Source organism: Cucurbita moschata, unplaced genomic scaffold (assembly GCF_002738365.1).
Source record: "Cucurbita moschata cultivar Rifu unplaced genomic scaffold, Cmos_1.0 Cmo_Scf00001, whole genome shotgun sequence".
Taxonomy (NCBI): domain Eukaryota; kingdom Viridiplantae; phylum Streptophyta; class Magnoliopsida; order Cucurbitales; family Cucurbitaceae; genus Cucurbita; species Cucurbita moschata.
In genome coordinates this window covers 9,683,872-9,695,958 of record NW_019268517.1, presented here as the reverse complement: position 1 = coordinate 9,695,958, position 12,087 = coordinate 9,683,872, and the positions used below count along the sequence as shown (strand labels likewise).

General features: G+C 34.5%; 3 protein-coding genes across 5 annotated transcripts in view; all 3 read left to right on the top strand.

The window, feature by feature from the left end:
* The first annotated feature begins 2,036 nt into the window (after positions 1-2,036).
* LOC111441719 (serine/threonine-protein kinase AFC1) lies at positions 2,037-6,259 on the top strand. Of its 2 annotated transcripts, none has more exons than XM_023078826.1 (13): positions 2,037-2,366; positions 2,651-2,822; positions 3,126-3,152; positions 3,306-3,459; positions 3,543-3,591; positions 3,713-3,827; positions 4,012-4,103; positions 4,214-4,370; positions 4,456-4,520; positions 4,958-5,055; positions 5,156-5,261; positions 5,375-5,514; positions 5,873-6,259. In XM_023078826.1, the coding sequence occupies exons 1-13, from the start codon at positions 2,259-2,261 to the stop codon at positions 5,889-5,891; spliced, it is 1,302 nt and encodes a 433-aa protein (XP_022934594.1). In that variant the 5' UTR covers positions 2,037-2,258; the 3' UTR covers positions 5,892-6,259. The 2 variants fall into 2 exon arrangements, with proteins under 2 accessions (XP_022934594.1, XP_022934587.1); XM_023078819.1 differs by having other exon boundaries at positions 5,859-6,259.
* Positions 6,260-6,721: 462 nt separating this feature from the next.
* On the top strand, positions 6,722-10,620 carry LOC111454326 (protein SLOW GREEN 1, chloroplastic-like). The gene is made up of 3 exons (XM_023095781.1): positions 6,722-8,086; positions 9,506-9,565; positions 10,443-10,620. Exon 1 carries the CDS (start codon positions 6,904-6,906, stop codon positions 7,975-7,977), a length of 1,074 nt encoding a protein of 357 aa, XP_022951549.1. The 5' UTR covers positions 6,722-6,903; the 3' UTR covers positions 7,978-8,086; positions 9,506-9,565; positions 10,443-10,620.
* An 813-nt stretch (positions 10,621-11,433) lies between these two features.
* The window catches only part of LOC111445636, a 5,813-nt gene continuing 5,159 nt past the window's right edge, over positions 11,434-12,087 (top strand). The window contains exons 1-2 of one of the 2 annotated variants that reach the window (XM_023084149.1): positions 11,434-11,657; positions 11,794-11,921. The gene's annotated coding sequence lies outside the window, so the exon portion shown is untranslated. Of the gene's footprint in view, positions 11,922-12,087 lie in introns of both variants that reach the window. The other variant, XM_023084158.1, reaches the window with a different exon arrangement.

Below are 12,087 nucleotides of genomic sequence, written 5' to 3'. Positions count from 1 at the left end.
AGGGATATAATTTCTATCCTCGACCCTATTTAACTAATGGGAAGAGATCTCTCCAGACCCTATTTTCCATCCCCGACCCTGTTTAACTAACGGGGAGAAGTTGTTCTACACACTCTCTAATTTCGATTATTTTGCTCAATTTAAAGCTCGAATCTTGCGTACTAAATGAACATATCTAATGATTATGTGTTAGTACCTGTTGACTTTATTTTAGATTTTATTCTGGAACGTAATTACTAAATATTATTAAATAATTTAAAGGAGAAGTTAAAGTTGAATTAATCATTGCTCGATGATGGAACGATATAAGGATAAATTAATCATTTAAAATTTGGAAGATTAGTGGTTGGGGAAGAACTAATGATTTAAAATGTGTTATCATGACCTTCATATCACTACCTTATGCTTATGTTTTATTTTATTACAATAATAATTTATTTTTAAAACTTTTGAAAATAAAAAAGTATTATTAAAATACAATTTTAACGTTTTTTTACATTAAAAAAATCACGAGTATAAATAAAACAAAAACCATAAATTAAAAGTTTTTTTTTTTAATAATTTAATCGTAAACGTACAATTTTTTTTGATATTTTTCTCGAATAATGGAAGAAAAAGTCAATACATATCCAGATAGTCATTTCAATCTAATCTAAAACATGTGAATCTAAGAGATTTTCAACAAAAGAAACGCTATCCCTCAAATGGGCAAAATTTCAAAATTACGGGAGCGTAGAGAGATGAACTTGTCGTTAATCACGTTGCAATTAACATTAATTAATCATTTTCAAGTCGAGTTTAAATAATTGACTACGTGTTTTTGTTTCTTTCTTTGGTTTTTTTTAATGTCTTTTCCTAGACAACGACATTCAATTGGCTTAATCTTTCTTGTTTAACAACTTCAACTACCAACACTAGTTGGGTTGAGAAAATCCTTTAGACCAACTCAAAATTTTGGATTTATTGAGTTGGTGACGGGAACAATCTGAATAGAGTTTATAACCCAACCCAACTCTCTATTTTCAGGCTAAGTTGAATTTTTTATTTATATTTTAATTATTAAAAAAATCATATTTATCCGCTATTGCTGCACTAATAATTAAAATCTCACAAAATTCAAAATATCAAATATTTACAAGTCACGACACATACCTAACATCAACTACGAGAGGTAAAATGTTCTTAATTTTTCTTATAACCTTAAATGTAGAGTAGAATTGTAACTCTATTATCAGGTTGATCCGACTCGAATTTTTTGTTTTAAAATATTTTTAAGTTCAATCCAACCCAACCTTTATGGTTTGGGTTGGGTAGTAAAGTTAATTGGGTTCTCGAGTCATATGAACATTTTTGTATTTTCCATAAATATAAGGATTCAAATTGGTTATATATATATTTAAGGAGCAATCAACCCGTCATAATTGGATCGAAAATGGGGGATTTAATATTTTTATTAACCAAGTGGAATGGTGTTTTTTTTACTCAAAAAAATAATTTGAGAGAGACATATATTTCAATTCAAATATCCATTTTTTTTAATTTTTTTTAATTTTACTTTTATATTGTTTCATATTTTTGTCTAAATATTCACAATACTTTTAAATTTAAATACAGATATTAATGATTAATTATATCGTTATGATAAATTTATTCGATGCCAATTTTATAGTGTCGTTGAAGCTATATGTTCTCGGTTTTAAATTAAAATAATTTTTTATTTTTAAAACTTAATTAAGAATTTAAATATAAAAAATATATTTCGATTAGTTAATATATATTTCTTAATTGAAAAAAATATAGAAATTTAGAAATATCGTAGGGTAATTTAGTCTTTTTAGTTGTAATGGGCTGTAGGCCCACGTTTTGGATAAAAAATATCAGTGGGCTTTCCTTTTTCGTGACCGCCACCAGAAAGGGCACCCATTTTCATGTTCCCGCCTCCGTGAAAACTAAACTTTTTCGAAGAGGAAGGGCCCACTTGTTCCTAACCATAGTTAGGGAAATAAACCGCTATTGCTGGTTAAGTTAGGATGCTCATCAATCTGGGTTAATCCCGAACTGGTCCGAACTTCTGTTCGAGATCTGTTCCACGATTAGGGTTACGAAGGTTGGATTTTCGTCATCTTCTATAGTTCATTCCCTCAGATTTGCTTCGAATTGATCTTCGGATTTAAGGTTTGTGTTGTTGAGATCTTCGATTTCTCTTGGAATTCTCTGTTACGAGAGAAGAAGAGAAAATTGGGGAAAAACCAGGCAAAATGGAGACGCAAAGGATGATTGAATTTCCGCACAAAAATATGGATAAACGCCCGAAGAAGAGGCAGAGATTAGCTTGGGATATGCCTCCTCCTGTTCCTCCTCCGAAGGTACTGGTTGTTACTCTTTCGTGCATGTTGGGATTTATGAGTTTTATTTTGTATTTTTAAATCTAATTCTTCGTTTTGAGGACCTGGTTATCGTTATAATTCATTTACCATGTTATACAATAACTTGTGCTTGTGGAATGGAGATTGAAAATTTCAAATCGTGGAGATTGAATCGGCTCTTTATGGCTTTTGAACGTATGATGAGATCTAGGACCCAAAGCGTTTGTAGTTCGATGATTCTGAACTTATGTTTAACTTTGAGTTTTGACTTGTTATGAATTCAGGTTGTTCCACCACCATACTGCGGGCAGGAATTTGGGAATGGGCAATTTTCCAATTATGGATTTCCGACTATGTATTGCAGGGGGGCACCGCGCCTTGGATCTCCTCCATGGAGGCCTGATGACAAAGATGGACACTATGTATTCTCCATTGGAGAATGTTTAACTCCTCGTTGTAAGTATCTCCCAGTTCTCTTACATTAGCATATGAACTTGCTTTGCGTTTTCTCATGATATGGTCATTGTCATCCCTTGGTGCATTTTTGACACTTTTGAGAGAGGGATCAGATTAATTTTAAATTTGTTGGAATTTGTTTCTAATTTGGGAGTTATCTGATTAATTGTTGCATCTTGGACGTAGTAATAGATGGTAGAAACGTTGATCCTTTATTTTTCTCACCGCGCATTTCTTGATACTTGTGCCTATTATCGTTATACCTCTGGCATTAGCTGATATCCCTGTTTATGCCTTCTGCAGACAGAATTCTGAGCAAAATGGGTGAAGGTTAGTATAGCAGCTTCAGGAACCTAGTTTTATCTTCTTCTCTATGTACCTATATTTATCTCTGTTGCTCTCTCTTGGTGTATTTTATGGGTTTATTTGTTTATTTGTCTTTTCTCTTTACAAAATTCAATAAAATTTTCCCCATCTCTATAGGAACATTTGGACAAGTCTTAGAATGCTTGGATAGTGAGAAAAAAGAGGTTGTGGCTATTAAAATTGTTCGTTCTATAAGCAAATATCGTGAAGCTGCCATGATTGAAATTGATGTCCTACAAAGGCTGGCCAGGCATGATATTGGAGGCACTCGGTAAGATTTGATCAATCTTACTTCACTCTTTTGTTGGAGAAGTTCAAAGTAAATACTAGTATAAGTGGTTTCATTCCTTGCAGTTGTGTGCAAATTCGGAATTGGTTTGACTATCGTAATCATATATGTATTGTAAGTATTTGTTAATATCTCCTGATTTGATTAATTTGGAGGGGCAATACTAGTTTCTCCATGCCTGAATATTGTGTGAGTTAAAAGGAAACTTGCAGATGAATTTAAATGGTTTCGGCAGGTATTTGAGAAGCTTGGACCAAGCTTATACGATTTTCTTCGCAAAAACAGCTACCGTTCATTTCCCATTGATCTTGTTCGGGAGTTTGCCAGACAACTTCTGGAGTCTGTAGCATGTGTGTGAATAATTCTTGCAATTTTTGTTATTTACTTGACGCTTGAATAAATGCAACATGGATCCTAGAATATCTTATTGAAATATATGATGTCTACTGAAATTCAAGTTTGTTTGCTGGTGCATGAAATATTATACATATAACAGATGTCTGTCTTATTAACCTTTTCAATGATTATATGTAGTTATGCACGAGCTACGGCTGATTCACACTGATTTGAAGCCAGAGAATATTCTTCTTGTTTCCTCAGAGTTCATTAGAGTGCCAGACCATAAGGTATACTGATTGCTTTCAATACCTTTGCGGTCATGTGTGGGAAGGGAACATTTGTGGATGTTTGATATATGTTGCTCTTTTTATAAACTAACCCCCTTCCTGCATTCTAGTTTTTATCACGTTCAGCAAAAGACGGGTCCTATTTCAAGAATCTTCCAAAGTCAGCTGCGATCAAGCTCATTGATTTTGGAAGTACCACTACTGAACATCAAGACCATAGCTATATTGTTTCCACACGTCATTATAGGGCACCTGAAGTTATCCTGGGTACATATTTCCAGTTGCAGTATCATTGTTTTACCAGTTGCTATGCCACGCTCCCTTGAATTACACACTGTTATATTGCCTGCAGGTCTAGGATGGAACTATCCTTGTGACCTATGGAGTGTGGGATGCATACTTGTTGAACTTTGTTCTGTAAGCACTATCATTTAGACTAGGTTAAACCATTTATTGCTTTCATTAGATTTCTAGATTTCATTTTTCCTCGATCAAAATTGAACTTCGTTTAAAAATATTTGGAATTGGGAATTTCCTTTTTATTGCTCTTCTGTCCTGGCTGCTTTTTGGGGAAAGAATCCTTGTAAATATTTTAGATCCCGGTGAGAGATTTTATACGACTTCATGGGGATTTTATACGACTCCAAAGTCAAAAGAATCCTTTTTATTGCTCATTACAGCTTCATGGGGAGTTATGTTGGTAACTGGCCACTATAAAAATGTTGATTTCAAAAAAGTTTGGAAAATATGAATTTCCTTTTTTTGTTTTCTTATTAGTCGAGTTATTTTTACAACTAGCTATGTATTATCTTTTGACTTCTGCTTTAATAATTTATCTTTTGCTCGGTAAGCAGGGCGAGGCACTTTTTCAAACACACGAAAACTTGGAGCATCTTGCCATGATGGAGAAGGTTTTGGGCCCCTTACCTCAACATATGGTTCTGCGGGCTGAGTAAGGATTTTGTTCTCCTTTTATTTATTTATTTATTTATTTTCGGGTTTGAGTTATTGACAAACCTCTAATTATTTGTAACTTGTCATAAATTTTGCAGTCGCCGTGCTGAGAAATACTTTAGGCGGGGCATGCAGCTTGATTGGCCCCAGAGTGTAACATCTCGTGAAAGCATGAGAGCAGTCTGGAAGTTACCTAGGCTTCCGGTAATTATCTCCACTTATTTTCACCTTCCACTTCTTTTATTTACTATTATCATTATTTTTTAAAGTTTCAAGCTGTAATTCTGTAGTGTTCTCTTTTGAAATGTTCGATGCAGAACCTTGTAATGCAGCATGTCGATCACTCTGCTGGTGATTTGATTGATCTCCTGCAAGGCCTCTTACGCTATGATCCCACCGAGAGGCTCATGGCAAGGGAAGCACTAAGACATCCTTTCTTCACGAGGGATCTAAGAAGGTGTGGTTACCCTTTGTAGTTCTCATTCGCATTTTAATCAAAGAGTGAGCTCTGCTATCGAGGGAGAAAGAAAAACTTAAAAATGTGATGAATTGTTTCACTAATAAGCTGCTCTTCATCATCTCCTCCTTTTTATTCTTTTGTATTTGTCAAATTCTTGTGTAGCTAAAACCCCTAAAGATGATTCTATCACATTCCTTTTTCTTTCCCCTGTTCCCTTGTCTATTTCATACAATCATCATCTGATCTGTTCCTTATTCCAGTTTGGTTTGTGAAGGTTTTTATGCAAATTTACCCAAGTAATGTACTAATATTCTTCTTGTATTGATATGCATACTGGCTAGTTCATTATTTCCAGGTGCTTGGGCAAGGTCTAACCGTTGGAATGTAGATAGCAAACCGAAAGCTGCCGTTGAATGAAAACTGGAGCTGCGAGCAGCCTTGCCGAAAAGGGAAAAGAGAAAAGGGCGTGTGTTAGAGAGAACGAGCGTTGCCCCGCCATTTTTGGTTACTGACAGAAATACTATAGGAAAGCCAGAGGAAGATGGAGGTAACAGAAAATGATTGAGATTATATTGAACATTATATACAAAAGTAAACAATCTTTTTGGAGATGGAAGTGGAAAACAAGTGAATTATTTGTAGAAAGTGTTCGACCATCTCGTTTTAGGTTATCAAATGCCTTCATTCAATTGAACAACACAATGGCCACTCAATAAGTTTGAATAATGATCCATAGAAGTCATGGTGCATATTCAACTTGAGCTCATTAACAGATGATCTTAATCAATCTTTAAAAAGTTTTTTCGGAAATTAAAATAGATTTTCTGAAATGGGATAAAGAAACCTAAGCTCCTTGAATATGTATATTTTTGTTTCTTCTTTAAATTGGGGAGTTTTAATTTTTAAATGTATAGAACTCATTCATTTTTTAATTTTTATTTATTTATGTATTTTAATTTTTAGAAGTTTTGAAATGCTCTTTATTATATATAAAAAAAAAAATTATTAAATTGAAATGCTCATTACAATTTGGTCTCTTTGATGGTTACATAAGGTTTTTGTAAAAACCAACATGAAATTTGATAATAAATATCAGAAGCAATTATTACATAAAATATAAGATTTTGGAATGGAAAATATCTTAAAATTTGGAAGTAAAATAAATTATTAAAGCTCAAAATAGAATTTTGTGAAGCTAAGTATGTATTTTGAAAATAGCGCCAAAAACGATGGCGCATTTTGCCTTGTCAGATAAACGACGTCGTAGAAGTTGTACATGCGCAGATTTCTGTACACTCATCGTCGTTGTTCTTCGGTTTCTCCCTTTGTTACGTGATCAGGGTTTTGGATTTCCCCTGTAACATCCCATTTCTCTTCTCCCGACCCATGGATTCTCTTGGTAAGCTGCAGCACTGCCACCAGTCCCTTCACCTTCTCGTCAACGGTGTCCCTTGGATTTCAAAACCAATTTCTTATCTTAGCATCAGAACCCCACTGCCGGTACCGTCGTCGTCGTCGTTGTACAAATCGTCATCTGTTAGAGCCTCGAAGCGATCACCGTCGTTATCCTTCGACTCGTTTTGTCAAGCTCCACGACGGCGTGGGCCTTCACTCCCCCAAATTCTAGACCCCATTTCCTCGTCGATCCTCAAAACCACCTGCATCACTTTTGCTGCCGCCGCCGCCACCTTGTTTTTTATGCGGTTTTGCGCCAAACCTGCTATTGCAGCCCCAATTCCTCCGCCTACGGTGGAATCTGTGAAGGAATCAACGGATGGTGAAGAAGATAAAGAGAGGGCACTTGAAGAACAACTGGTACACAATCCCAATGATGTTGAAGCTCTTGGATCGCTCATGGAGGTAAGAGTTAAGGCTCGCAAGTTTCCTGAAGCGATTAAAATTTTAGACCGTTTAATTGAACTTGAGCCCGATGACTTAGAATGGCTAGTATTGAAGGCCAACGTTTATATTCATATTGGCGATTCTGAATTGGCGAGAAAGGAATTTGAGAGGATTTTATTGAAGGATCCTTTTCAGGCTGAGGCCTATCATGGGCTTGTAATGTTGACGGAGACATCAGATACTGATTCATTGAAGGCGATTCTGAATAGGGTTGAAGGGGCATTAGAACATTGCAAGAAACTTAAAGGGAAATCGGAGGAAAGGGACTTTAAGCTCTTGATAGCTCAAATTAAAGTTATGGAGGGTAGTTACTCTGAAGCACTGAAAGATTACCAAGAACTAGAGAGGGAGGAGCCGAGGGATTTTAGGCCATATTTGTGTCAGGGAATTCTCTATACTCTGCTTAAGAAGAATGATGAGGCTGAGAAACAATTTGAGATATTTCGAAGGCTTGTTCCGAAGAACCATCCCTACAAAGAATATTTTGATGAAAACATGTTTTCAACCAAGCATTTCGTACAACAAATTGAGAGGGATGCATCGACTTCAAATCACTGACTGTCTTTTTCATATCTTCAGAGCTTTCTGGTTCTACAATGATGGTTTTGTTGCTTAGTTGCAATCTAGCTCCACTTTTTGTCATATTTGGTTGAAATTAAGGGATGAGGTAAATATGTTTTGTTATTCCCATGTTATGGATCCTATTTTTTTTCATTGCTGGGGCTTGGTGCATTGAATTGCATGTGTCTAATCAAAGTACTCTTTGGTTGGTGAACTTCTATTGTTCATCATGGATTTTTGGACAAATTTTTTAAACTTTGAATCATGCCATTATGTGAATTACTTCCTACAATTTGTCCTAAACCTTATGTAGCTTGTTGGCTTTGTGGGGAACTGAGATAAAAGTCTTGGGGTATTCCACATCTTGCATGTTTGATCCTTTTCGGTAGAGAGAAGGAAACCAGAAACAGAATTATTTCCTACAATTTGGCTGACAAACCCCCCTGGTTTTGGACTGAGTTAGAGCATTTCTGGCTTGTTCAAAAGCAACATTTGGTTACTTTCTTTCTTTCCCTCTCCCTTTTTCTCAAGGGAGAAACAGGAACTTTGAATTTTTCTCCTAAATCTTAAGCAGTGAACATTTGAATTTACTTTAGCACTGTATCTCCTTCTAATAGGGTGACTGGTGAAGATAGTACATTGCTTTTCGACTTTCTCTTGAATCTCTAGATCTTGTTTATAAAATGGTGAAGATGGTACAGTGTAGGAAGGTCAAGAAAGTTGGTGACCTAATGACAGGGGAGTTAGCAATCAAAGTCCCGGGGAACGATGACCCTAACTATAACAGTCTTAAGGTAACGAAATTTCTTGTCGGATAAGTTCCGACCTGCATGCAAGGTATAGCGGTCTGGGCACCGTCTTAGAGAGGAGCTCAATGAAATTGACATGTCTGTGAAGATGCACACTACTTGCACCTGGACATAAAAACCCTAAGAAGCTTCACTGTTTCTTGAGATTGACTTTGAGTTGCCGAACTTGATTATACGATTGAGCCATATACTCTTAACCAAGGGATTAAAGATTTAAAAGAGATATTTGTATGTTTTTCTTCTGGTTTAACTTTTTAGAGTGTGTTCTACTTAGCACATAGAGTTTAGAACTCTTAAACTAGTCATGAACAATACCAGATTATTATTGTTGATTAAAGTAGTCTTGATTTGCGTATATTATTATGCCTAACTTTATTAAATAGTGTCCTTCCATTTGAAAATTGAAGTGGAGCACCATGGCATGCTTTTTAAATGTTTTAGGTCACCCCTTGCTTTCAACTTTTGTGGCTGTATGTCTCTTCCATGCACGACATAGCCCGTAACATCTGGCCTTTTTAATGCTCGGCTTCATTTTCTCCCTTCAAAGGACTTTGCTTCTTTTTCATTTTACTTTTACATTTTGAAGTGAGATACAGTCTTAGGTAGATGTAGATTCTCATGATGTAATAGTGTCTGTATTTTTTGGGTTTAAAAATGAATTTGAGTTTCATTTCTCTGTCATGTCGCATTAATTCATCTGGGCCATGCAATTGCAGAGGGTAAAGAACAAGTGGAGGCTTGGAGACCAAGAATTCCCCACAAGATACGACACAAAGGTTGGTCTATACATCTTCTTGGTTTCATGTGCCTCTTGATTGCTTAATATAGGACATGTCCATCATGATCTTTTTACCTGTAACTATCATCATTTCAGGTACCATTTAGCTTTTAGTTTATAACCTTTAAAGTTTTTGATTTTAGAAGATGAAGCTTATAAATACTATTTCTACTTATGAGTTTCTTGTTTCGATATTTACTTTCCTTACCTATCGTAAGTCAAGTTTTAAAGAACTCGTTTTCGAAAACTTATTTGGTTGAAGTTTGATTAAGAATTCAAATGATTAGAAACAAATAATCTTTTCATAAAAAAAAAAAAAAAAAAACTAAATAAGCAATAATGAGATTACTTGTAGATTACTTTTTATTTTATTTTATTGTTCTTAACACTGAGAAATGATCTTTTGTTCTTTATTTTTTTGAAAAAAAAATCTTCAATGATTTATTACAAAGTTCATTTAAAGTAGAATGGATGCAGTAAACGTTTTTTCTTTTAAAAAATTTAAGTGGGTCTTTTCACTTTTTTTAACTTTTAGTTATAATACATATTATTACCTTTCTTGTTCATAGTTTATTTTGTTTTGTTTACGATAGAAATCCATGCTAATCTAAGTTGGATTAACTAGTTTAAGTATATATTCTAGGTCGAAAATGAGAATTTTTGCTAATCTAAGTTGGATTAACCAGTTAAAAGTGCATATTTCTGAATTAAATAATGAAATGGTTGAATGAGTATGTATTTGATTATTGTATGATATGGTAAGATTTGTAGTGATAATGACCAATAAACTCAAGTTGTTGTTCTTATATGGTACTTGTTGTTTTTTTGCGCCCTGTTTCCCTCTGTTCTTGTCTGTTTTCTCTCTCTCTCTCTAGGAGCAGTGAATGAATTGGAAGGAAACAAAAGAAGCTTCAGTTGTCATATGTCCTATCACTCTGTCCATGTTTCATGCACCACTGCATGCTTACCCATCCTTTTTATTTCCCAATAAAATATTTGTACCAAGTACTTTCATGACATGCATTATACTAGTAATTTTTTCATTTTCATTTTTATTTATATTCTCATAAATTATTCAAATTTATTTATACTCACAGTTAATCATTTGACTTTTATAATAGTTAGAGATGTCCATTTTACTCGTGAAATCAGACTTTACAGGTAATGGAGAGGGGGTTTCCCATTTAGACGGAGAATGAGGGAGGGAGTGGAGAACATTCTTTTCCCATTAGATAAATGAGGTCGAGGACGGGAAATATTTTTCGTTTTCATCCCTGTCCTCGTCTCAACCCTTGCAAAAATAGACGAGGAATTTCACGGGGATGGAGACCCGAACAGCTAATGATAGCTTTATTCATTTATTTATTTGGTTGGAGTGATTTAGCAGTGAAGGAAGGTTTTGAGAATTGACCGTATATTTTGTTCAGATATGAAAGTAAGTAAGACTTTTGTAAGTGGGTAGTTTTGGTATTTTGTAAAAAGTAAAAGGTAGATAAATTTTGATTAAATTATATTTGTTATTAATTACGTCCAAATAAACAACATAACAATATTAAGATTTATAATTTAATAATTATTTTTGTGGAAAATTATAATATTGGCAAGATTGGAAATATATATATAATTAGGATAATATGAGTTATATTTTCAATTTTGTTAATTATTTTTTTTTAATCCTTTAAATACATAGGAATAAAGTATTATATAAGTATTGAATGAAGAAAAGAAAATAAAAAATAAAAAATAAAAAAAGGTAAACATTTTAAAAATAAATAAATACACAAAAGTCAAGATGTTTGATGCTATAAAAGTTTTAAATATAAAGAATTGTTCTAAACTATTTTATTACCAAATCTACCCTGTCTGTCAGTTTACAAAATTACCCTCCAAATTTCTTTCTCTTTCCTGCCACTTGCCCGCTCATCTTTCTCAATCTTTTGCCAATTTGAATGTTCGAGTCCCTTTCCTTTTTTTTTTTCTTCTCTCTCTCTCTCTCTCTGTCTCTTTTTTCTCTCTCTCATTGATTCCACCGCCGCTCTCCGCCGTCTCGATCCACCGGTGTGGAATTTCTTGTTTCCGATTTTGATACGGTTAGGTTCTGTTTCCCTGTTCTATGCACGTTCCAGATTGGCTGTTTTCTCTCGAATCCCACGATCTGTAGATTTGCGAATTTTACTGAATTTTGAATCTGAGACTGAGAATGTCCTTCACTTGCTGTTTGTTTAGAAATTGCTTTTAATGCGTTGAATGGAGAAGCTTCTACTTGCTTCGACCAAATAGGTAGAGGCTCACGGGAATCACTCGTCTAAGCTCGGGTTGAACAGTTGTTACGAGGGGGCGACTTATTCGAGAAGGTTTCTTTCTTTATTTTTCTTGTTTCTTTGGGGTGTTTTCTGTTTGGCTCTTGAGGAAATTTCGGGAAAGGAAAAGAGCACAGAGACGGACTTGTTTGTTTGTTATTGTACTTATGTTGGATGTACTGAGGTAAATCGCTGATCGAGTTTTTTTTTTTTTTTTTTT